This window comes from Pipistrellus kuhlii, unplaced genomic scaffold (assembly GCF_014108245.1).
Source record: "Pipistrellus kuhlii isolate mPipKuh1 unplaced genomic scaffold, mPipKuh1.p scaffold_m20_p_22, whole genome shotgun sequence".
In the NCBI taxonomy this organism is placed as follows: Eukaryota; Metazoa; Chordata; class Mammalia; order Chiroptera; family Vespertilionidae; genus Pipistrellus; species Pipistrellus kuhlii.
The window spans coordinates 5,161,995-5,186,578 of record NW_023425521.1 but is presented as its reverse complement, the minus strand read 5'-3'; the positions used below and the strand labels follow the sequence as shown (position 1 = coordinate 5,186,578).

The 24,584-nt window shown below is 44.4% G+C and overlaps 1 protein-coding gene across 6 annotated transcripts; it reads right to left on the bottom strand.

Annotated features, from left to right (window-relative positions):
- Positions 1-102: 102 nt before the first annotated feature.
- EZH1 (enhancer of zeste 1 polycomb repressive complex 2 subunit) lies at positions 103-23,215 on the bottom strand. 6 transcript variants are annotated; one of them, XM_036450870.2, is made up of 21 exons: positions 23,156-23,215; positions 18,948-19,034; positions 17,979-18,106; positions 17,730-17,858; positions 16,722-16,841; positions 15,264-15,384; positions 13,862-14,038; positions 13,181-13,283; positions 12,544-12,707; positions 12,069-12,160; positions 10,158-10,338; positions 9,243-9,439; positions 7,528-7,619; positions 6,542-6,582; positions 5,936-6,061; positions 4,795-4,973; positions 4,215-4,310; positions 3,723-3,804; positions 3,169-3,249; positions 2,649-2,733; positions 103-2,365 (listed from the first exon to the last, which is right to left on the bottom strand). In XM_036450870.2, exons 3-21 carry the CDS (start codon positions 18,093-18,095, stop codon positions 2,305-2,307), a joined length of 2,244 nt encoding a protein of 747 aa, XP_036306763.1. In that variant the 5' UTR covers positions 18,096-18,106; positions 18,948-19,034; positions 23,156-23,215; the 3' UTR covers positions 103-2,304. The 6 variants fall into 6 exon arrangements, with proteins under 6 accessions (XP_036306763.1, XP_036306762.1, XP_036306764.1 ...); XM_036450869.2 differs by having other exon boundaries at positions 17,979-18,099; XM_036450871.2 differs by having other exon boundaries at positions 18,948-18,986; positions 23,156-23,214.
- Positions 23,216-24,584: the final 1,369 nt, after the last annotated feature.

Below are 24,584 nucleotides of genomic sequence, written 5' to 3'. Positions count from 1 at the left end.
ACAAGTGGGGATCAGAAGCTAAAGCTTCAGCAGAAATGCCCCTGTACCATCATCCCTGGGTCATTTCCAGCCCCAAAGCACACAGAACACACCTTGCCAAAATGGATTCTGCCACTTTATTCAGATAAGAGGTCACAAGCCACAGGACTTAAAGTGCATGAAATTCACTGGCAATAAAGCCGCACATATACCAGCCTCCCCGGCCCCCCCCTCCCCTCTTGCTCCATTCGTCATTGCATGTCTGGGGGGAGGGGTTACACCCGTCATTAAAGGCTGAGGACGCCGGGGAAAAAGGATGGGAATGCTGGAGGAGCAGGAGTATTAGTGGTCTGACAGTGGGGAAGTGGTCTGACAGTGATTCTGCACTGAGGCAAGGGTGGGGTCAGTCTAGCCTCTCAAAGGCTCGATGTAATTTCCCCCACCTGTTCTTCACGGTCAGTTCCTGGCATTTCAGGCAGACCTAACTCCTTCTCCTTCATCTGTCTATGGTTTTCCCCTATCATCTGTGAGTAATTCAGAGCCCACGGTCCAGCTAGAAGGTGCCCCAATACACAATGATCACAAACCACAGCAGATACACATTTCAGAATCATGGTGGGGCTGGCCCAATCAGGTGGGAAGAGGCTCTGCCAGGCGCGGGCTGGGCATATGCCTACTGAGTGCATGAGCCCACAGTGTGGTGAGTGAGAGGAGGTGAGTGAGAGTGCGTGTGTGTGAGTACATGCTCCACAAAACCCCTGGGCGGCTGCTTGGCCAGAGGGAATCCTATCTCTTGCTTCACGGGACAGCCAGTGGGGTTGGAGGGAGAGGTCAGCACAGACTGGGAGGGAGGGCTCGGATTCCCCAGAGGGAAGGGAGAAGCCTGCTCCCTATTCTAATAACTCCCTAGGCCAGTCTGTATCTGCCCATGTCCTTTTTACCCAACACAATGCTCCTTATTCCCTGCCAGCTCAGCACACAGCCACAGACTCTTAGAGCTGGCCCTTTCTCATTAAATTCTTCTTTCTCACTAAATTCCATCAGGCGATGAGACAGAACCCCTCTTCTTCCCCCTACCTCAGGAAAGGGAATTGGGCAAGGACCTCGAGACCTTAGCTTAAACTCTACCTCAATCTACAGCTCTTCTGAAAGAAATAAAGTGCTTTGCTCTGCATAAATCCCAGAGAAAATGGCACCACGGACTGGCACAGGTAGTCTTCTCAACACTTCAAATACCCTCTGCCAGCCTGTAGTGCCCACATGATGCCACCCTAAACACGTGCAATTTGGGAGTCCCTCACCCACTTCCAAACTCTTCCAACAGCAGGAGCTACAGACAGGAAAGTCAAACACACCGCCAGTCCCCCCCTAGTCCAGGCCTGTACCCATCTCCATGGAAGAGATAAATAACAGGGCTCCATGGGCTTGGCCTCTAAGGGGAATGAAAGGCCTGAAGACAACTACGGATCCAGGGAGCCAGAGGACTCACACCAAACTGCACCCCCCTCCGCGCTTCTTCAATAGAGTTGCTACACGAGAACTTTGGAGTTGCTACAAGAGATCTTTGGATGCACTGGCCCTTGCTCCAGGGCATCTGAAAATCTCCAGAATATTCAGAGGTTTCTCAAAGCCTGTTGGGCCTCAAGCTTAACAGTTTAATTACTATTGTCAGGCTGGTTCTCACTGTCCCTGGAAGGAGGGCATTTAGCTTTCCTTCTCCCAGCATTGAATGTCTATACTTAGAGCCTGCTCTCAGGTTGAGCCCTGCCAGGAAGGAAAAGGTAGTAAGGTGACCCACCTCCCCCTGAATTCAGTCTCCGCTGCCTGCCAGCTCACCTTTAACCCAGACCACCCAGAAGCTCCAGGTACCAAACTTCACTTAGCCTGTCTTCTCCAGGTCTTAGGACCACAGAGATATATGCTAGTAACTCAATTATACAAGGACCTGGTTTGGAAAGTTACAATTACAGGCTAATGCTTGTTAGGAACCGTCCAAGTTGATTCCTGAGGCCCACCGCCTGGGTGACAAGAAATCATGCATACATCACCCACCTCCCACCTGAGCTCTCTTCCTCTGAGGCCTGAGATGCAACACTGACTTCGGCAACTCTCTCTCCTGGGAGCCCAAGCCCTAGCTGCCTCTGCCTCCCCTCTCACTGAGACAGTTTTGTCTCTACTGGACACAGCTGAGGCCACACTACAGAGGAGTGGGTGGGGGTTTCTTGGTGTGAGAAACACAAAGTGCAGGAAACTTGAGCAGCAGTGGTGTGTGCACGAAAGCAAAGACAGTGCTGCTACCAAGCGCTGGCATGGAGCCCGGGAGGGCTAAAGGACATCAGTCTCCCTCTCGATCCCCACGTACTTGAGGGCATCAGCTTGGCTGTACCTGTCCCAGAGCAGGAGGAGGAACCAGATTACTATCAAGGCTTTTGTGATAAAAAAGATAAGAGTCCCTTCCCATTTCACAATTTCCCCTCCCACTTCTTAAAGCAGTTTTCAATGCTCCCCTTCTGAGACAAGGCACCGGAAATCAGAACAAAGACAAAGCCTTGCCCACCGTGAGATCCCCTCCTGCAGCCCTGTCACCCACCTTAACCCCAAATCAATTCCAACAGCCACCCTTCCCGCCCTTGGGGCCACCTCTCTAGGGCCATTCCCAGCTGCCTCACCTGTAATCAAAGAAGAGCTCTTCGCCAGCTTGAATTGCCCTCTTGGCAAATATCCCAATCCGATGGTCCCCATTCACCATGACCACTGCGAACAGGACAGACTCAGGGCTAAGTTCCTACTCAACCGCACATCAAAAATCAGTACTGATTCAGGGCTGATTTTCTCCAAATTCCCAGTGAAAACATAAATGAAGTGGAATTAGAAAGTAGTCAATAGAGTTGCCTCTGTGCTTTTTCTTTTGCCTCTATGCTTTTAGATCTCTTGCTCTGGCTAGTGATATGGAGAAAGAATTATCTTTAGAAGACTCATGTTTGTGGAAAAAATGTTTATAATGTATTCAGTAAAAAAAAAAAAAAAAAGATTATAAAACTGAGAGAATCAAAATGATATCAGACATTAATCATGATTATCTCTGGACAAAGAATAACTCAGCTATAAAAAAAGTTAATCATGGATAGAGATCATAGTAAATGAAGCATACATCCCCAGTCACCTCCAGGTCAGTCACTGAGAACTCACCTTTGGCGTAACAGTTGGGGTTCACTGAATGGTTTGCAAATCGAATTTTGTTTCCTTTCCGGGTTGCATCCACTACAAAGTCTGTATAAAGTAGACCAAGAAAAACCATGAACTCACCAGGCAACTCCACAGCTTCTTGAGCCTGAATTTAAAATCAAACAGTAACAGAAACAAGACGATCCAGTGGGAATTTTAGCAGGAGCTGGGAAAGCAGGCAGTATAAGAATGCAGCTTCACGTGGGAATACCCCCTTTGCCCTCCCCCTCTCCCCCGCCACCTTTGCTGGAATTATGGATCTCCTCTTTCCATCTAGGGAGGGAGATTTTTGAGGTGTAAGTGCTCCGTGCTCTGATTTACAAACACAACCTGGAAATGGAAGTTCTCCCAAAGCAAGTGAACTGGCTCATGGTGTCTCTCTGAGTTCAATCTCACCACCTTGCTCTGAGCATCTGTTGGAAGATTCAGAGCTGATCTGAACCTGGACCAGAACAAGGGACATCTGGTGGGAAGACATGCTCAAGACTACTTTGGGATGAGACAGAGAGACACCATACCATTGTTGAGGTTGAAGAGGAAGCTGGACATGTATTTGTCATAGACCTTCCCTCGTCGATCAGCCTCGTCCTGAGAGATGAGCTGCAGAGATAGACAAGGAACAAACAGGGGGATGAGGCAGTCTATTCAAGGCATGATACCCTGTCCCTAGACAGGAGTGGGAGGGGCAGTGTCACGTACAGGTGCTTACTGAGCATCACAATGAGAATCATAACATACTGAGCTCGGGTTATTTCCTTCCAATCCCTACCCAAGCTGGCCAGTGTTAAGGTTGAAGAGCCCCCCACCTGCACCTCCTGTATGGCCTGAACTGGAAGAAGAGTGGTTTGTTTCAGGATTGCAAACAGTTCCGTGGGATCCCCCGAGAGTCCACATGAGAATTCGGCTGAGTTATTTAGAGATTAGTTCACAGAAGTCTAGACCACAGAAAATCAAGGTTTCTCATCAGTATTTCCCCAGATAAGAGTATGGGCCAAACCGATAGCACTCACCTCACCACAGTATTCAGAAATGAACTCGTTCTTCTGCACAGATTCCTTAATGAAGGTTCCCCATCCGGCCACATCTGAGGGGGCCAGCAGCAGGTGCTGAAGGAGAGGAGTCAAACATCAGACTACAAGGCGTGTGTGTGCTGGGTGTGCATGTGTACGGTGGGTGGAGAGCATGGTGGAAAGAACGAGCAACTGTTGTTTAAGAGGATCTGAAAACAGAAAAAGGCCTCAGCCATTCTGTTCTGGGAGGGAAAACAGAAAAGGGAGTGGTGAAAGGAAACATGCCCCCTCTTCCTCTAGACCTGTGGACCTTCACTGCTGAGTGTCAAGTAAAAATAGACCACACCAGGGACCAGTCCATCCTCTCTGCCCCTTTCTGTCTGGCTGGTTCAGGGGGTCGCTTTACTCATCCATCACTGGGACAGAACACCTCATTAATTCAGTAAAAGTGTGTCGTTTAGGATTTACCAAGAACATTCAAGTACAAACCCTCTAAGGAGCCAGCAGAAACAGGCTGCTGGAGACTGTTCAGTTGTTCCCACTCCACCACCCGGCGGGCAATCCTGAGAAAAGCCCTCACCTTCTTGAGTCCTCGCTGGATGCTGCAGTTTTTACAGGAAACCACTTTGCAGTCCCAGTGCTCTGAGGCCCCACAGGTGAGACACAGGTCGGGGTCACACTCTCTCACGGCCAGATAGCAAGGACACTGCTTGGTATTGCACTGGGTCTTACAGCGACAGCCGGGGAAGCGATTCTGACCTGGAGGGACAACAGGTGAGGTTAGGGAGAGAAGCAGGCTAGTGCTGGGTTTGACTCAGGGGACAGCAGAAAAGTGAATGTTATGTGTTCAAGGATATTTGCCAAAATAGGAGAGACGTTCCCTTCTCAATAACCATATGCTCAAAAATTTCCCAAAGAATATGGAGTGCCTCCCAACACTCATGCCTGAGCGTAAAAAAAGCAGGCATGACTATGGAGATATATTTCCTAGAGATTCCCCAACAATGCTCTCCTTCTTCCTTGGTGGAATTCGGAAGGGAGGTAGATAGTGCCCACAGAAAAATCAAATCAGTGTTTTTCACTGGTAAATTCTGATGATCAAAACAAAAACCACTTTGAGAACAGAAGACATCCGTTCTATGCCACCCCACTCCACCCACAGCCCTTCCCTCTGCTGTGGTTAAGACTGATAACTGCTACGGGCTAGGAGGTATTTCTAGCACCACTGCCTGGGCACCAAGTTCTGCAAGCTCTGGAGGCTGCCATCAAACTGCCTTGATGGGGGAAGGGCGTGGCTAAAAGAGAAGCACTTTAGCCCCTATCCTACCTTCTGCTGACATACAAACCAACCAGATATTAAAATTCCAGATAGTAAACTAAAGTATACACAGACTTATAACCTGTACATGTTACAAAACATTCTGGAAAGGGAGGCTGTGACTGCACTGTAAGGAAAAAGATGCCCATGTTTCTTACTTCTGCCCTAGAAGGTAAAGTTGGGAAAGCATCTGTATAATTGTTGCTTTTAGAATCATACGCATAAGGTGTTTTTTTAAATTACTTTTCCATATCTTAAGTCTCTTGTAGAATGCTTAAAACACAGCAGCAAAGAGAATATCAAAAGGCCCATCAGCAGCAAAAGGTGCAGGAGGGGAGGGGAACCTGGGACGCATGGGGCCGGCTGTGTTGGCAGACTATGGGAGAAAAGGAAGAACTCTTACAGTCTGGGTTGCACTGGCAGAACTTCTCACAGAAATTCTGAGTCATGATGCAGGGGCAGGTGCTGTCGCAGGGGCGGTCTGGGTGGTCGCAGGGCTGGTAGTTGTACACTTGGGTGGAAGAGTTGTCTAGAAGAGAAAGGAGTAGACCAGGGCACTGCTGCGCTCATGCTCCCTAGCAGCCTTCCCTCTCTAGTGCCCGGAGTGTGACTCAAAGGTTTGATCTACCGTAACCTTGGACCCACATCTAGCACCTGATGATGGCAGTCCTAGGTGATGGTTGTTCATAAGCTATAATGGGGTGGTGTGTGTTGTGGCAAAAGTGTAGAAATAGTCCAGAACTATAGTGCAGCTATTCTGAACATTAAATGAAGTCTAGGATCTGGCACATGGCAAACCATGAAAGCCAGAGACCACAAGGCCCGTAACTCCACCTCCTAAGAGGTCTCCACAGCTGCAGCCAGAAGCTGAGCTGTTCTCAGCTGCTGCAGAAGAACTGTAACCTGCGGAAGCGGTGTAGGGTCAACAAGTGCAGCTGCAGGGGGGGAGAGGATGTTCACAGTTCAGACCTCAAGCTGAACTGCGGAAGGCGGCCCTGCTGGAACCTACCTTTCTTCAGCTGAATTTTCCTGCAGTGTGCAGCCCACAACCTGAAAAAAGACAGGATGGGTCTGGGTCATGGTCCTGGGGAATCTGTAGATTCAGGTGAAGGACACTGTGACCTACTCGGAGGAGCTGCAGTTTGGGGACTGGGGAGTGTCATCCCAAATCGCTTCCCCGGAGGCTCCCGTTCTAGTCCAGGGAAGCTAGAGTCCACCCCAAATCCAGCTGGCCTATGCCTCAACATTTAAGCATGAACAACCTACCCTTAACAGACAAACATACATAAAATAAGAGACAGACCCAAAACAAAACCCAGCCCGCTATGTCTATTGTAATCTATTGTCCCTCCTCTCCCCAGCCTCTGGGGAGGTGGAAATGTGGGGGTGTTTCAGGGTGGGGAGTGGAGAAGGCTTTTTCAGGAATATGCTCTAAGTCTACATGAAGGAACTGAGAGGGAGCAGCCACAGGGCCTCCCTTCTATACTTAGAATCTGTCAGTTCCTTTCTTCAGTAGGTGATAGTGATTAGGGAACCAAGCCAGGCAGAATGTCAATTTAAAAACACAACAACAAAAAACAAAGAAAAAGAAAAACACAACAAAAAACTTCCAACTCTAAGCAAAGGCTAGCTAGCAAACAGAGTTATTATGCAACTTAGAAAAATAATACAAGTGCCAAAAACAGAACAACCCTAGCCAGGGTTGAGAAGTGAGTACAGTGATTAACTAATCAGCAACAAGGAAAAAGGCCTCAATGTGAGGCCAGTTCATGTTCTGTTGGCCAGAAACTTAAACAGAAAACCAAAGTTAGCTCATGATCAGGAGAAAGGCTGGGCCAAGGAACAGACCCACCGGGAGCATGAGAAGGCTGGCCCTCGGTTACGCAATGCCGAACGGATGGGCCGTGGCTATAGAGAGAGGCAAATGGGAAGTCCAAGGGGAGGTCTCGGCACAGGGAACAGCCTGCCACAGAAAGTGCTTTGTCCAGCCCTTGCCTGTGCTTTCGTTTCTTCTTCTGAGAAGGGTTCATGAGCTCATCTGTTGGCAGTTTCAGGATAAGTGATTCTTTGACTGCAAACTGAAAGACCTGGAAGAGAAATCCAACAGAACCTGTCACTCCATCTTGAGCGAGGCGGTCATATAAGTGGCCCAGCCAGGCGCCGGGCTTAGGAGGGTTCTCGATAGCTCCCAGGCAGCTGACTGAGCATTTCTTCAGTCGCAGGGAGACAGAGTGGCAGTGACTCTGAAGTTAATTCTTATTTATCCTGACTTGAGAAAGGAGAAATAGTGAGCACAGTTACAGCTTTCCTGGTTAGTAGCTTTTTTTCTACTGTTCTGCCTACCAAACCCTGAGTGTGGGCAGACTTTTAGCAACAGTCTCTCTCTCTCTTCTTGGGAAGGGCAACTTTGTGTATCTGGTGAACTGAGTAAGCCCTGACATATGCCAGCACTAGCTCCCTCTGTTGGTGTAACGGCATCAGAGCCTTGAACTCATTTCAGTAGGACAGCATTTCAGGAAAGCTGGTTCCCTTTCATTGTGCTTATTTCCTTTATAGCATTCATTTTTGCCCCTCCCCCCTTTTTTTATATTATAAATCTTTTTGAGATTCTGTGAAAAGTATAGGTACTCTACTCAGGAAAATATGCATAAAAACTGTTTAGGCCCACTTCGTTAGATCTTTACGCTAACATGTGCCTCGGGGAAATGGGCTTGAGCTCCACACTGAAAGCAAAGGGCCCGTCCGTGCATGGTTCCATTGCTTGTTCTGGGTAAAGGAAGCATGAAGAAGAGGGCACAGAGTCTCCTCTAGAAGTTAGGAGCCGTGAGCAGGGCACAGCTCTGCCGTTTCTTTCTTGTTGGACAGATTGGCTTTAACACCCAACTCCCTAGCCCGTTTCTATGGCATGCTCTCGCCGCAGTCTTGTCCTGCCTTCAGAGTATGAGTACAGTATGAGTGGCTACTCTTCAACCGTGATTCTAGTGGCGGTATGAATGAGAAGGGCGAGGTCCAGGCCTAGCTTTTGGGGTGATAATTAGAAAATCTTGCCGGGACCGGTTTGGCTCAGTGGACAGAGCATCAGCCTGGGAACTGAAAGGTCCCGGGTTCGATTCCGGTCAAGGGCATGTACCTTGGTTGTGGGTGCATCCCCAGTAGGGGGTGTGCAAGAGGCAGCTGATCGATGATTCTCTCTCATCGATGTTTCTAACTCTCTATCCCTCTCTCTTCCTCTCTGTGAAAAATCAATAAAATATATTTTAAAAAAAAATCTTGTGATAGGATATTTGTAGAATAAAGCAATGAGGAGACTGATGGCGGGAACAGCACTGCAACTGAGGAGAAGGAGCACACTAGATAAGAACATCCCCAGAAAGACCCGGGAGTCTAGGAAATAGATACATAATTAAAAGAAAATGTTGGAATCAAAAAAAGAAGCTAAGTGTGCTGAAACATCCAGAAGAGTTAGATCGTGGCTAAAGACATAAATAAGAATTCAGCAAGGAGGAGAGCAGACCCCAACCACTGCCAGGCCTGGCCTCTGCAGGAGGTCCCCTGTGTGGAGACCCACTTCATGGCCCAGAAGCACAGACTCACGAGGGACTGAGCCTGAGACAGCTTCTCTCCAGACAGGCAGCTTACAGGATGGCAAAGGGCTGAGAGCAGTGAGGAAAGCAGGGCCTGAGCTTGTTCCTGCCACTTTCAGACAGTACCTGCTTGCACGTCTTAGTCCCCAGAAGCCTCGCTATCGAACAGAAGTTGTTGAAGTAGGTGCCATGAAAGACTCGAAAAAGAGATTCTTCAGCTCCAGTCCATTCCACAGGCTCCGAGGGTGCTTCCACTACACAGAGCTGAGGTGGGGCTGGACTAGCTTTCTGTTTTGTGGGGGTCTGACAGCGAGAATTAGCCTCTAAGAGAGGGAAAAATAAAGAGAAACAGAAGAAGGCGGAATGCAGTTGTCATCAGTAGCTGGCTGTAAACTCAGAAGTACTTTATTTAAAAGGCAGCCTCGTTAGGAATAAAAATATCCCGTCTCCACTGTTTATAGATAAACCTGTGGACAGAATTAACAATTTTATAAAACATTAGACGCCTGGTGCACAAAATTCATGCACGGAGGGGTAGGGGATGTCCCTTGGCCCGGCCTACACATTCCTTGGGGGATGTCTGACTGCCAGTTTAAGCCAGATCCCACAGGGATCCTGCAAGATTGGACCTAAACCAGCAGTTGGACATCCCTCTTTTAATCGGGGACCACTGGCTCCTAACTGCTCACCTGCCTCTCTGCCTGATTACCCCTAACCCCTCTGCCTGCCTGATCACCCTTAAACATTTGTCTGCCTGCCTGGTGGCCCCTAACTGTTCACCTGCCTGCCTAATCACCCTAACCACCTCTGCCTGCCTGCCTGATCACTCCTAACCGTCTCTGCCTCGGACCCTGCTGCAGCGACTTTGTCCAGAAGGACCTCCAGAATGATGTCCGCAAGGTCGTTCGGCTGTCCAGTCTAATTAGCATGTCATGCTTTTATTATTACTATAATAAATAGTAATATTAAGTGTTAGATGGTAATCCTGGTTTTACCAGAATTCTTGTGTGGTAAGAAGAGATTGTTTTCTGTTCACTGTACCTGAAGAACTGGAGGCCCAGTCATTGCCTGTGTCCCTGTCACTGTCCCCTTCTTTAGTCTCAGCTATAGCAGAGGCTGAAGTGTTGGAGCAGGAAGCACTGACCATGTGGTGCCTTCGCCGGCGCCGACCAGAGCACTTGGAACGGGGGTTGTGGAGCATGGCGTATTCCTTTGCTCCTTCCTGCAATGGACATAGGAAACTGGAGTAGGTGCAGAATCACTGTATTTACCCCATCGTCACAAACCATCTTCTTCAGTATCTGTGCTTACGTGCAATGATCCTGTCTTTTGCACCATACAAATGTGATCATCTAACAGCCATTTAGCAAACATTCTAAAAACTTAGAAACATATAGTACCTCTTCACAAAAGAGCTAACCTATAAAGCAATCTTAAAAATATATAATCTATGCATTTTCAACTTTCCAGTGAGCTGTATCTAAAATTCATTTGCATATTAGCTGTTTGGAACTTGAGAACACATTGTCCTATAGTGGTAATGAGGTTGAGAGAGGGGAAGGGACTTGCTTGAGAGTATATAGCTAATTGTTCCAGAGTGGGTACAAGGATTAGGACTCTTCTGTCTCAGTAATAAAATATGTAATCCCTGAATTTGTGCAATATTACTACTTAATTTTGGAACTTCCCCCCAAACTAGTATATTAAATTTGGAGGAATACTGTTTTGTTACTTTATAGCTATTTTTTTTGTTTTTTGTTTTTTTAAAAAAAGACCAAATACCGTATTTTTCGGACCATAAGACGCTCCGGACCATAAGACGCACCAGTTTTTAGAGAAGGGAAATGAAGAAAAAAAGATTCTGAAACAAATAGTGTCCTAAAATATTTTATGTGCATTAAAACCCAACATCACAGTCATAAACACATGTAATCAACCCTGTAAAGTAAACAGCAGCATTTAGAACCATTTTAGAGCCGGGCAAGCACACAGAGACCACACAGAGCCGGGCAAGTAAAAAAACTTTTTTTTAAAAGTATATGTGTAGGCTATATTTGGACCATAAGACGCAGGGACTTTTCCCCCCCACTTCTGGGGGGAAAAAAGTACGTCTTATGGTCTGAAAAATACGGTAACTATCATTCAGCTTGATTATCTATCTTCTTACCAGACTTGGTTCTCAAAGATTTCTAGCTGTTTCTAAAAACTAAAACTACATGTAAATGATAAGCATTTGCCATTAATAAAGATATTCAGAATAGTATACTGTAGGCACTAAAGAAAATCCCAAAAGAAAAGTTTTTAAATGAATTGAATCTGACAGTATGTGCCTATGCTATGATATGACATACACAGAAATACTTATATTCTTCCTCAAAATGTTTACCATAGCTCTGGCTAGCTAGTTCAGTTGGCTAGAGCATCGTCCTAATACACCAAGAGAAAGAAAAGCGTCGATGTGAGAGACACATCAACTGGTGCCTCCCACACATGCCCAGGGGATCAAGCCTGCAACTGAGGAATGTGCCCTTGACCATATCAAACCAAGGACCCTTTAATCTGTGAGCCGATGCTCTATCTACTGAACCAAACTGGTGAGGGCTTTATTTATTTTTAATCATTTTAGAGAGGAAGAAAGAGGGAGAGATAGAAACATCAATGGTGAGAGAGAATCATTGATTGGCTGCCTCCTGCATGCCCCCTACTGGGGATCTAGTCCGCAACCCAGGCATGTGTCTTGACCAGGAATCAAACTGTGACCGCCTGGGTCATAGGTCAATGCTCAACAACTGAGCCACACTGACTGGGAAGTCATGTTTCATTTGCACTTTATAACCCCCAAGTGCTATGTACTGTCCCACTTGGATTGTGTTGCCAGGGACAGAAAGCCCAAGGACCATTTCCTGCTCAATTTTCCACAGTTAACAACAGTAGAACAGCTTAAGAACGTACCAGCAAAAGGAAGCAGTCTGTGCCACAGGGTTCTGGTTCAATCTTGATTTCTTTGTTCTTGCGTTTATATACATTAGGGGTAGCATGAAAAGCTGGAAAACACAACACTGTCCTGTTTCCAACGATTCATCCACTTGACAGGATGGGGAGGAACAAAACTGAATTAGGGAGCTAGTGTAGGAGAATCTGGAGATAAACAGTCACCATCAAAGTGCACAAAATCCAATCATTTCTGATATCAACACGATCCTTTCAAAGCTAGGCGGTAGTCAGAAACAATTATGTTGCTGGTTTTTCTGTCCCGACCATGCAAAGCATGTTGCACTATAACTGAACAAGTGAAAATTGATTGGTTCTTTGTAAAACCATCATCAGATCAGAAGCCGGGAATTCTATCTGATAGACTAACATAAAGAGAAGGAAATGGTGGCTGGGAATAGAAAACAGGAGAGCATTTCAGAGTAGACCCACTCACGGTGAAGGAAGCAGTCGTATTTAAAGCAGCGCCGGCAAAAAAGTGTGTGGAAGGAGTGCAGAGATTGCTCCCGCTGCACAGACTTGGCATTGGGGCCATCGATGTTGGGTGTGCACTGAGGGGGAAGTGCATTGGGGTCTGACATCTCTGTTAGCTCTCGGTACCTATTTAAGAAAAGAGAGATGAGAGTTCCTTCCAAGGGTATGTCTTAACCGAGAAAATACAGATGGAGTACTGAGGATCATCCAGGTACAGCTGGCCAAGAGAGGATGGGAGTTGTTGAGTCTTGTTGATGGATTGGTGTATAACTGAGTTAGTACAACATTGTAATTATGCTGGGATGGGCATATGCCTGAAGGGGAGGGAAATATTTAATAAGTATGGTGCTAGGGTAACTCTCCAGAAAAATGGCAGAAGTATAAAAAGTTCTCTGCCCAGACTTACTCAAAAGCCAGCAAATAATGACCCTTAATATGGAAATAGGTATTTAGGGTAAGCAAGTAAGCAAGAAATAATGAGAAGTGCGGCAAATCCTTATGCACTTACCATAAGCAAGGCTTTTTATTAACCAGATACAGGCTTAAATGAAAATTCTGCCTGATTATCTACATGGCCTGAGGGGGGCGGCTTCCCCTACCTCTCCTTCATGTCATCTGGGACACCATTCTCAGGGAACATTGAGGCGATTGCACTGAAGATCATGTCATTTGGAAACTGTTTCTTGGAACTCTTTTTGTTGCCTAAATTAGAAAAGACAAAAAGCTCCTGAGTGCTATCTATAATCAGAGTATGCAAACAAAGCCGTTTGGTCATTTTTTCTTTTGTCACAGCATTTTTAAAAAAATATATATTTTATTGATTTTTTTACAGAGAGGGATAGAGAGTTAGAAATATCAATCAGCTGCCTCTTGCACACCCCCTACTGGGGATGTGTCCGCAACCAAGGTACATGCTCTTGACCGGAATCGAATCCGGGACCTTTCAGTCTGCAGGCCAACGCTCTATCCACTGAGCCAAACTGGTTTCCGCTGTCACAGCATTTTGATTAGAACTGCTTTTTTGTTGTTGATAATCCTCACCTGAGGATATTTTTCCATTGATTTTTAGGGAAAGTGGAAGAGAGGAGGGAAAGATAGAGAGAAACATAGATGTTGTTCTAGTTATTTATGCATTCATTGGTTGATTCTTACATGTGCTCTGACCGGAGATTGAACCTGCAACCTTGCATATCAGGATGATGCTCTAACCAACTTAGCTTCTTGGCCAGGGCCTCTCCCTGTTACTTTAAAAAGTCACATGAGAAAGAAGTGCTATTTACCTTCTATAGCATGTCGTTTCCTCTTTCTTGTTACTGGCAGATCTTCTTTGCTGTCATCTTGCTTTCCGTCTGAGGTGTCATTGTGCCCTTCCTCCTCTTCATCTGAGTATTGATTCAGGGCATCTACCAACTCCAGGAAAACAGCATCACTAATCAGGACAGATCCAGGAATCATCTCTGAAACATTAGGATTAAATGGGTGAACAGTGGCTGTTTCATATTCCATTAGTCCTCCTAGGCAAGTTTTGTTGTATTCACTCCTGAGGCCCAGGTGGATAACGTGTGGACATTTTTATATGGACACCAGGGGATTACAATAATTTGATTGGCTCTTACAACTCAATAGTTCAGCCCACCAGTGGAAAATCCACTTATAAATTTTATTCTTACTGGAGTACTTCACTTCCGCAGTCACAAAAATCTCACATAAATGTGCAAACAATACAAACGTGAGAGAAAAAGAATGATAAAATAAAGATATACTTGGTTTTTCTGCTAACTAGTCAATAGTGACTATCCTAAAAAGATAGCATTTTTTTTTTCCTCCTAAAATCATACTATAGGGGGTTTTACTATTACATCGTAGGAGAAAGTCTTTGGACACTAGAGGGCGTAGTGTATAAATGCATTCAACAGCATCATTACACGAAAAATTGTCAAAAGAGCAAATCCATGGAGAGTCTCTCCCTATCTTTCCAGTTCTTGTACCCTAACAGCCTTTTCAAAAACTACTTCTAAAACTACAACTAAACCCAAATTACTTTCTTTTAGGAACGTCAGGATATTATAACCAATTTCTGAGAGATACAGGGATATCTTGATCAAAGCCATAGGACAGAGAGGTTATGCTCATTGCCATTCTCAGAGAAAGGAAAATGAAGAGAAATGTCTTAGGATGGATTTACGAAAAACTTCTAAAATCAAACTTATTTGTACACTGAACTTTCTCTCACGTCACTGATTACTATATGATCCTTTTATGTCCAAACTCCTTTTACAATTAAACTGGAAATTCTTTATTATAAAATTTCTACTCTCAGCCAGGTGATTACACTAAAATATTTTTTAAAAAATATATATATATTTTATTGATTTTTTTACAGAGAGGAAGGGAGAAGAAAAGAGAGTTAGAAACATTGATGAGAGAGAAACAACAATCAGCTGCCTCCTACACACCTCCTACTGAGGATGTGCTCACAACCAAGGTACATGCCCTTGATTGGAATCGAACCTGGACCTTTCAGTCCGCAGGCTGACTCTATCCACTGAGCCAAACCGGTTAGGGCTACACTGAAATATTCTTTAGTGTGTATAACATAAGGCAGGAGATAAGAGGAAGATAACAGACCAAAGAAGAGGCACCATACTAACAGTTTTCTCACGAAGAGCCCAGCACCATTACCTTCTTCACCATGCACTTTCCCATCGTAGTTATTGATCAGCTCTTCAATGAAAGTCTCATCTTCTTCTTTCACCTCATCTCCCATGTAGGGAATATTGCACAAAACTGTCTCATCTTCTACCTGAAATCAAACCAGATGTGATTTCTTCCATGAATCTACTATGCACCTCCGCTTTTCTATTTAATGCTACCTGAATCTCCTGAAAATGACTTTGGTCACAGAGGCCTGAGTTTAAAAACCTGGTTATTTTGTTTTGTCAATAAAACCTCAAATGAAGAGGGCAATGCTACTTTATTTTTTGGGGGGTGGGGGGGGGGGAGTAAGTTTAACTATGGGAGGATATTAACTACCAAACATTTTGCACGATACTAATAAAGATATTTCCACTAACACCTAAAATTTGGTAGTACGTTTGTTTTTCACAGTGATTCCATCATCACTTTGTATTCACTAAACATTATTGTGAAATAAGTATGAATATCACCTAAACAACAGTTTAAAAAGTCTTCAATTCTAATTCTTCTCGTACATAGAGATTAAATGAGATGGAAGGCTTCCAAAAATATAATCTGTAATATAACTAAAATATTTAGAACAGAAACTGGGCAACCATAAATTTTGGGGTATTTTATTATATACTCTAAGACTAACCACTCTGATAATCATAACAAATATGATAATAATTCATGTCACGTGCACTCAGTGGGAACCTAAAGTCAATTGCAGTGCATGAACTACAATATTTTCTGGTAATAAACGATACTAATGGCTTTTTTCTTTTTTTTGATTCAACAGAGAGCACAGTCATTCTTAAAATCCTCAAGTATCAGAGTAAAATTACTCTGAAATTTGATTCTGAGGATTCCCTTCTGTAAACCCATATTTTATTCTGCTGAACTGTTATCTGTCACCAGGCAGATGATAAGCTATGGCAGTATGTAGAGACTGCTTATCAGTACCACAAATAAGCCTAGTAGGAGTCAGCATAAAGGCCAGATGAAAGGATTGTGGGCCCCTGTGCATCTCATCTATCTCAGTTGCTTTCATAGCATCTTGACTTTAGAGAATTTAGAAAGGATTGAGCCATCAGCAGGGAGTTGTCAACCTGCTTGAGCCTCAAGTGTCTGACTTAGACTGCATTTAATTGCATATGTTATAAAATTGGACAAGGTAGTAAGGGAAAACTGGAGTCTTGCCCAGTCTCATTCATTCAAAAAAAAAAAAAAAAAGTACCATCATCAGTGCAGAGGTATAGTTCAGAGCACACAATACCTACCAAGTTAGAACAACTTGCAATATACTTTTTAGAGTAAATAAATTACTCTAAAAGCATTCTGCCCTGCATATCCAATCTTTGGTACATATACTCTGACACTATTTACCTTAAGAGGAGTGCCAGCATATTAACTTAAGAAAATCATAGTATAAACAATTATCACATTGCTTTCAATACATACCATAAAGTTCTGCTGGAGAGGGGACCAGGAATACATAATGGGAACCAATGCAACTGTGTTCAGAGACCGCATTAACATATGCTGGCTTGCAAATCCCGGGAAAATGCTGTCAATGGTACACTGAAATATAAACAATGATATGGAGAAGGAAAGGCAAGCACACAACTCGAGAGAATTGGGGTTTCCTTCCAGAATGATCCCAGTCCCCTTCTAGTGCTTTCAAACAGAGAAGCTGAGGGTTTTGTAACAGCTTCTAAAAGGAACCGCTATAAACCCGTGGAAAGTAGGAACTAGCTCTTATTCGCCTCTGTATCCTCTACCCAATCCAGCACATACTCAATGATGTTTATTTCAAATCCCACACTTGATGTTTATTTCAACCTAAAACTGTTGGTCTCCTTGGGCTGTACATAAGAGCAAAGGACCTCTGAAAGTCCTAAGAGATGTGGAAGAAGATGAGGAAGTTTTCCTGAAGAACTAAACTTTAAGGCAGCAGACCACAACTTAGCTGCACAGGTAATGGGGACAGTACAGGGGGAAGCAAAAGAAAGTATAGTCATATTTTGCTTTGGAAAATATTCTCTATATACTCCCTGACTTTTATATCTTAAAATTATTATCTCTTTAGGAAACTATTATGTGTAAATTTACAATAAGGGATATCCCTTTGATCAATATATTCCCTGTCCATTATCCAAGGCATTCTTTTTTCCAATATCAAAAAGAGGAAAGTGCCAAACAAGGCACAAAAAATGGTTGATTTGAAGCTTGAACACACAACCCAGGAAAGTAGACAGCAAATGTCTTGTTTTTATCTATGAAAAACTCAGGATTATGCTCATTAACAGAGAACAACAATAGGCAAAAAAGTTCTTTAAGCTACAAATTTACCATTCCGGTTATTCAAAGTTCATTATAACAACTGTATCCATTATCTTTGCTGATTTTCTAATCACAAATACAAGTCCAAGGAAGAAAGGAAGGCTGAGCGTAGATACCCAGAAGTACCTTTTTGAGAAAAGGATGCCCACTCAGAGGCTTCATCAACTGAACAGGTTGAACACGTAGCTTCTTCCATTCTTCATTGAGGATCTGGGTTTTTTCTTGAACCTTTGCAAAATTTGCTACATAGAGAGCCTAGCAAAGGCAAGAAAAAAGTAGTTAGGATTTCAAGAGAAAAGCTGAAAAAATTCCACCTCTCCACAATGGATCAATATGTGAAAATACAGAACCTTTCGCTTGGAAATTATTTTTTACCTTTGCACCCATATTTGCCTGAAGCCGTTTAAGTTGTCGAAGTCTCATGTATTCAGACTTAACCTTTCTTTTCCAGTAAGTGATACATTTGGAGGTTGGGGCATTTGGTATATCCATTTTGCTGTAATCTAAGAGAGACGGAGATGAGAAATAGCATTTCACAGCCTGGAAATAAAGCATTCCTCAAACTCAACCACTGTCAGTTATACTTTCATTCCTACTATATTTATTTTTAAAAACATATACTTAAAGAACTCAAATCCATGAGTTCAACAGGAAGTTTCCATTAAAAGATTTCATGTCTGCAATTCCTGATCTTATCACCACCCTAACCCCTAACTGAGTGGACACAGATGGAAGATGTTCTGCAGGCCAGGGGGGAGGCGGGGGGATATGTTTAGCAGCCGCCTCCTCCCATACCTCAAGAAGCTGTCTCAGCCCTAGCCAGTTTGGCTCACTGGATAGAGCTTCAGCCTGCAGACTGAAGGGTTCCAGGTTTGATTCTGGTCAAGGGCATGTACTTTGGTTGCAGGCACATCCCCAGTAAAGGGTATGCACGAGGCAGCTGGTCGATGCTTCTCTCTCATCGATGTTTCTGACTCTCCTTCCCTCTCCCTTCCTCTCTGTAAAAAATTAATAAAATATATTTTTTAAAAGAAAAAAGTTGTCTCAGATATTTAGAAACTTGGATTACCTGGACATTTTGAAGCCTACTTATTACCATGATTAAGAGAAATGTTCAGCAAGAATTAAATTAATATCAAAGAGGTGCATGGAAATATCCACACTATAAAACTGTACCTGCCAAATTATCTAAATCTACCACACCCTTAGCAATAAAGGTGGACATGACAATAGCATAATTACATCTCAAAGTCAACAAGAAATTTAAAAATATATAACACTGTAAATAACTTTGTGTGTTTGAATAAAAAGTCAGTTTTAAAGAAGTACTTATACTCTACCTACCTCAGAATGCAAGCGGAAGTGTCCAATATAATGTGCCTTCTGTTCTTCAGAGGAATGGTAAGGCATAAAGGCAAAACAAATATTCAGCTTTTCAAGAGAATAGAACAGTGTTTAAGTCAGTGGAGCATATTTAGAACCTGATACTTTCAGCAGGATGCTCTTCCATAACTATGAAGAGTTTGAGTTCTCTGCTACCATTATTTTTGTACATAAATCAGGTCTGAATAACACTTGATGCCATTGGGAGGGTCCTTTAAACTCTATCCTTCCAGTCATGTGTACAAATATATTCTCAAAATTACCAAATTTGCTATTTTGCTTTTCTGAACCAGTTTCTAGGCTTAGCTTGCAGGCCTCCCATCGAGTATTTTAGAAGAAAGAACAAATTTTGTGTGCATGTGAAAATTCAATAAAGTTTACAGGAATATGTTTTTACTCTATAGTAAAAACTATTTAGGTTTCCTAGAGAACTAGTTTAATTCATTTCACCTAAAATTTTAAGTTTCTGAATATATTACAAGGAGCTATGAAGAGCGAAAATCTGAAACAGAAACTAAAGTTTCAGACTTAATGAGTTATTCTGGTGACGACCAATTTCATCAACATTCCTGTTAGAATCAACTCTGCGGCTAGGTATATAATGATCGATTCTTCAACTAAGATCTATTAAACACATCTTTAATTTATACTCTCCCACTCCTCCAAGATATTTATATTTGTTATTAGTTTGAGGTTCTGGGCACCATACACATAGAAAAAAAAACTCACAATCAGAAAGCTGTGAAATTTTTCCCCTGAATCCTTATTTAATATAAAATTATACCACTAATACTTTTTAGTATTGTTTTATTAAGAAAATAAGGTCATCTGCAGTAGAGACAATGGTAATAAAATTCAAAGCAGTATTAATTTTTATGAGACCCAACAAAGATACAATAATCTATATATTCTATATATACAAAAGCCTAATATGCAAATTGTCCCCATGGGAGTTCGACAGGGAGACTCATCACTCGCTATGATGTGTGCTGACCACCACTAACAGGAATGTTGATGAAATTGGTCATCACCAGAATAACTCATTATGCTTTACCAGAGCTGTTGGCAGAGGTAGATTCACCTTTTGTTTATGACCACCAGGAGGCGGCAGGGACTAAGAAAGGCAATGATCATCAGCCAGCAGCCAAGGAAGGGAGGCCCTAGCCAGAAGCCAGGGAAAGGAGGCCCTGGTTGGCCCTGATCTCCGGCTTAGAGACCCTACTAGTGCATAAATTTCATGCACTGGGCCTCTAGAGATTTATAATAATTAAAGCAATCTCCTAACAGAATCAGTTCCATCTTGGCTGATTCTGTACTACACTAGGACAAAGTTTAATACTTAGTGATTAATACTTAATTCTGCTCATTATCACTCAATTAAACAAGACTGTTTTAATTATTCCATTCTGAAACAAAGTGTGTCAGAGAACACAACACACCGGAAGCACTTAACTCCAATTATTCGTTAAGCAATTCTTGACTTTTGGGTTTAGAGCACTGAAGTCCTAACTGACAGTTTGATGGATTGCAAAGGTATAAAAGAGCCCAAAACACAAACTGAACAAATTTAAAAAGGAAAAAACTGGGACTTTCTCGAATGGAGGTATTCCCTAAGAGCAGCTTTTCTTTTTTAAATTCTCCCCTCAATCCTAATCTAAGTGGTATAATTCTCTTCACCTTTCTCCACATACCTTTTTTTCTCTTTAAACTACGCTATGTAGAAATGTAATGTGTATTTGTTTTGTTTTGTTTTGTTTTTGCCTTGTTAATCTTCACCAGAGGACATTTTTTTCTATTGCTCTTTAGAGTGTGGGAGGAAGGGAGGTGAGAGGAGGAGAAGGAGAGAGGAAAGGGGAGAGGAATGGAGGAAATGGAGAGAGGAAGAGGGAGGGAGGGAGAGAGGGGAATGTGAGAGAGACATTGATTGACCAGGAATAGAACCCGGACTTTCTAATCACTGAGTACATTAGCCAGGGCTGTAATGTGTTTTTAGTGTTGATGCCTCCAACACATTTTTGGCAGTTGCTAGTTAACAAAGTAGAAAATTTTAAAACAGTCCAAGACAGGAAAAACACATACTACTTAATTAGATAAATTGTTACATGTTTCATATAAAGCATGAACAGGAACAAAAACAGTTACCCACAGGAAAAGGAAGCCAGATTTCAGATATCAAAAGTTAAATAGAAAAAAATTAATATATTAAATACTTCTTAAAAGGCATGCTAATTCAAAGGCAAGTAAGGTGAGAGACACCAGTCCAACTACATTTCTCCCCCATTCCCTTCTCACAAAAGTGACTGAGAGTAAATTTCATTTTTTAATCCTAGGCTCCTTATTCTAGTGCTGTTTCAAAGAGAAATCAAATAATACCATAATGAAGAAGTAATTTCAACCTCAGCCGGTTTTAAAGCTGTGTTTTAGCATAAGGTCCATGACTGGCCTATAACCAAGGTCGGCAAACTGGCTCACAAGCCACATGCAGCTCTTTGGCCCCTTGAGTGTGGCTCTTCCACAAAATACCACGGCCTGGGGGAGTCTATTTTGAAGAAGTGGCGTTAGAAGAAGTTTAAGTTTAAAAATTTGGGCTCTCAAAAGAAATGTCCATCGTTGTCCTGTTGATGTTTGGCTCTGTTGATTGAGGAATTTGCCGACCACTGGCCTACAACTACTCAGCCAGTTAGTAGCAGAATCAGGATCCAGATCTCCAACTGCCGGCCCCAGAGAAGTGCACACTCTTTATGCATTCCACAAATATGTTCTCAGTACCTACTGTGTGCCTGGCACTGTTTGGGGTGCTTAGTGAATAAGCCAGACAAACATCTCTGTCCTGGGAGAGTATACACTGTGACGCCGCACACACGCAATATAAACCTTGGCAATAATGTTATTATTACAAGTTTATAGATAGTCCTTTCCTTTATTGTAACTGTGTTTACAAAAAGCTACTCATCTCCGAACACACACTTTCATTTATGTAACTAAGTAATGTTTCAATGACACAACATCCTAGCCCTGGGGACTCCCAAGACTTAAAACAGCCAGGCTCTTACAGAACGTCTTACAGCACCTTCTCGGGCTGGAAACTTCATGCAATGCTGGTTTCCTAAATTTAGAGGCACCGGGTGGGGGATTTTTCTCTTCAAAGACGCGGGGGAACAGACCACGCTTACAAGGCGGTCCTCCTACGCCCGCAGGAGCTCCTCCGCCTCGGCTCCCTTTCCTCCTCCTCTCGCGCTAGGCTCCACACCTAAGCTACTCCCTTTACGAGCTTACATTTCACCTATCAAAGCCCGAACGTTCTCAATATCCCACCGGCGTCGCTAACATCCTTCCCTATCCCTCCCCTCTCCCCGGACCCCGAAACAATGTCTCGGTAGTAGTCACTTCTTTTACCAAAATAAGTTTGTCCCACATTTGCTAACGGGCATGTCCCAAATACAACACCTTGCTTTTTAAATTTTTTATTTTTTGCTTCAAGGAACTTTCCCTTCTACCGTTTGATCCCGGGGAGAATTCCGGGGTGGGCAGGGATGGTCGGGAAACCAAATTTGGAGAGAAGCTGCCTCTCACGCGGGGCTGGGACTGGGGAGGCGAGCGGCGCCCAGCCCCAAAACCTAAGGAGGCTTCTGCACCGGCTGCACCCCGAGAGGGAGCGCCCCTTATATTTTAACCTTAGGACCTCGCTCACCGCACCCCGGCCCCGGCCCTGTTTTCCACTGCAACCCCCTCCTTCCGACACCTCCCGAGCTGCGGCCGGGTGTGTGGCCCTCCCCGTGCACAGCCCCAGGTCGCGGGGAGGGGTCCCCGCAGGTGCCACCGCCCACTCACGCCCTCCCTGCGCCCGGGCCCCCGCCCACCTGGCCCACCCCGCCCTCCAACGGGATTCCCGTCCCGTCCCGGGCCCGCCCCCGCCGCTCCTCCTCCCGGACACACCGCCCTCCCGGCCCCAGACGTGCTCCTCGCCGGGGGCTCGCTGGCCCGTCACCCCCTCTCCTTCAGCCCCCAGAATCGGGGGGTGTCCGCCCCGTTACCCCGGCAGACAGGCGCTGTGCCCTCCGCTTCCTCTCAGTTCCCTGAGCCCTCCGCCTTTTCCTCTCCGAGGTACCGGGTGGCGAGGTGCCGAGGCCCGGCCCCACCGCCCGGCCCGGGCTTGTTTACTCACTCACCCTCCATCCCGAGCCGCAGGCGCCGTCCGCCAGCACGCCTGCGCGCCGCGGCCCCGCCCCCGCCCCCGCGCCGCGGCCCCGCCCCCCGCGCCGCGGCCCCGCCCCGCGCCCCTCCGGCGCCTGCGCACTGCGCCGCCCTCCCTGCGGGTCCGTTACCTGGGCTTCCTTATAGGGCACCAACACCTGTAGTGGAGGTGGTAAAACCCCAGTTCGATGGTTTACGAAGTGACACTATCAGGGGACAGTTTAAAAAAAAATAAAAAATATATATATATATATTATTGATTTTTTTACAGAGAGGAATAGAGAGAAACATCGATGAGAATCATCCATCAGCTGCCTCTTGCACACCCCCTACTGGAGGGATGTGTCCGCAACCAAGGTACATGCCCTTGATCGGAATCAAACCTAGGACCTCACAGTCCGCAGGCTGACGCTCTATCCACTGAGCCAAACTGATTAGGGCTAATGTTTATTTTTTAAAATAATCTTCATGACAATTCTATGAAGTAGGTAGGGAGGATTTCAGTTTTCTGCATGAGACTATTCTGGCTAAAGGAGTTAAAAGACTCGCCTTACACGGGTGAAAAATTACTCTATTAGGTCTTAAACTCAGGTCTCAGGATTACCAATTTAGTGGGATTTTTTGTTTTTGTTTTACTTTTATCAGAAACTTTGCTGTTTTTCTCTTGCTTCTATGTAATTAACTACCAAAATAAAGACAAAATTCCTTCATACTTGGTCATTTGCAGTAATATTCCTTTCCATTCCCAATTCCTTCTAGATCAGTGATTCTCAAACTTGACTCACATTGAAACAAATAAGTGGGGAACTTTAATAACTGCTGCCTACCTCTGAGGTATGGTCTGGGCTTCACAAGTTCTCAGAACATCCCAGGGATTCCTCTGTGTGACTAAGTTTGAGAACCATTACACTACATAAAAAATGTTTAGCCCTGGCAGGTTTAGCCCTAGCCTGATAGAGCATCGGCCTACAGACTGAAGGGTCCTGGGTTGGATTCCAACTCCGGTCAAGGGCACATGCTCAGGTTTCAGGCTCAATCCCTATTGGGGAGTGGGGCGGGGGGGGGGGGGAAGAAGGGGAGGGAAAAGGAGGGTGCAGAAGGCAGCTGATCAATGATTGTCTCTCATCACTGATGTTTCTATCTCTCTTTCCCTCTCCCTCTCCCTTCCTCTATAAAATCAATAAAAAATATTTTAAAAAATTATTTAGCCTTGGTAAGTTTTGCTCAGTGGATAGAGCCAACCCGAAGACTGAAAGGTCCAGGGTTCGATTCTGATCAAGGGCACATACCTCAGTTGCAGGCTCAACCCCTGGCCCTGGTTGGGATGCATGTGCAATGTTTCTCTCTCACAACCATATTTCTTTCTCTGTCTCTCCCTCTCCCTTCCACCTCTCTAAGAACCAA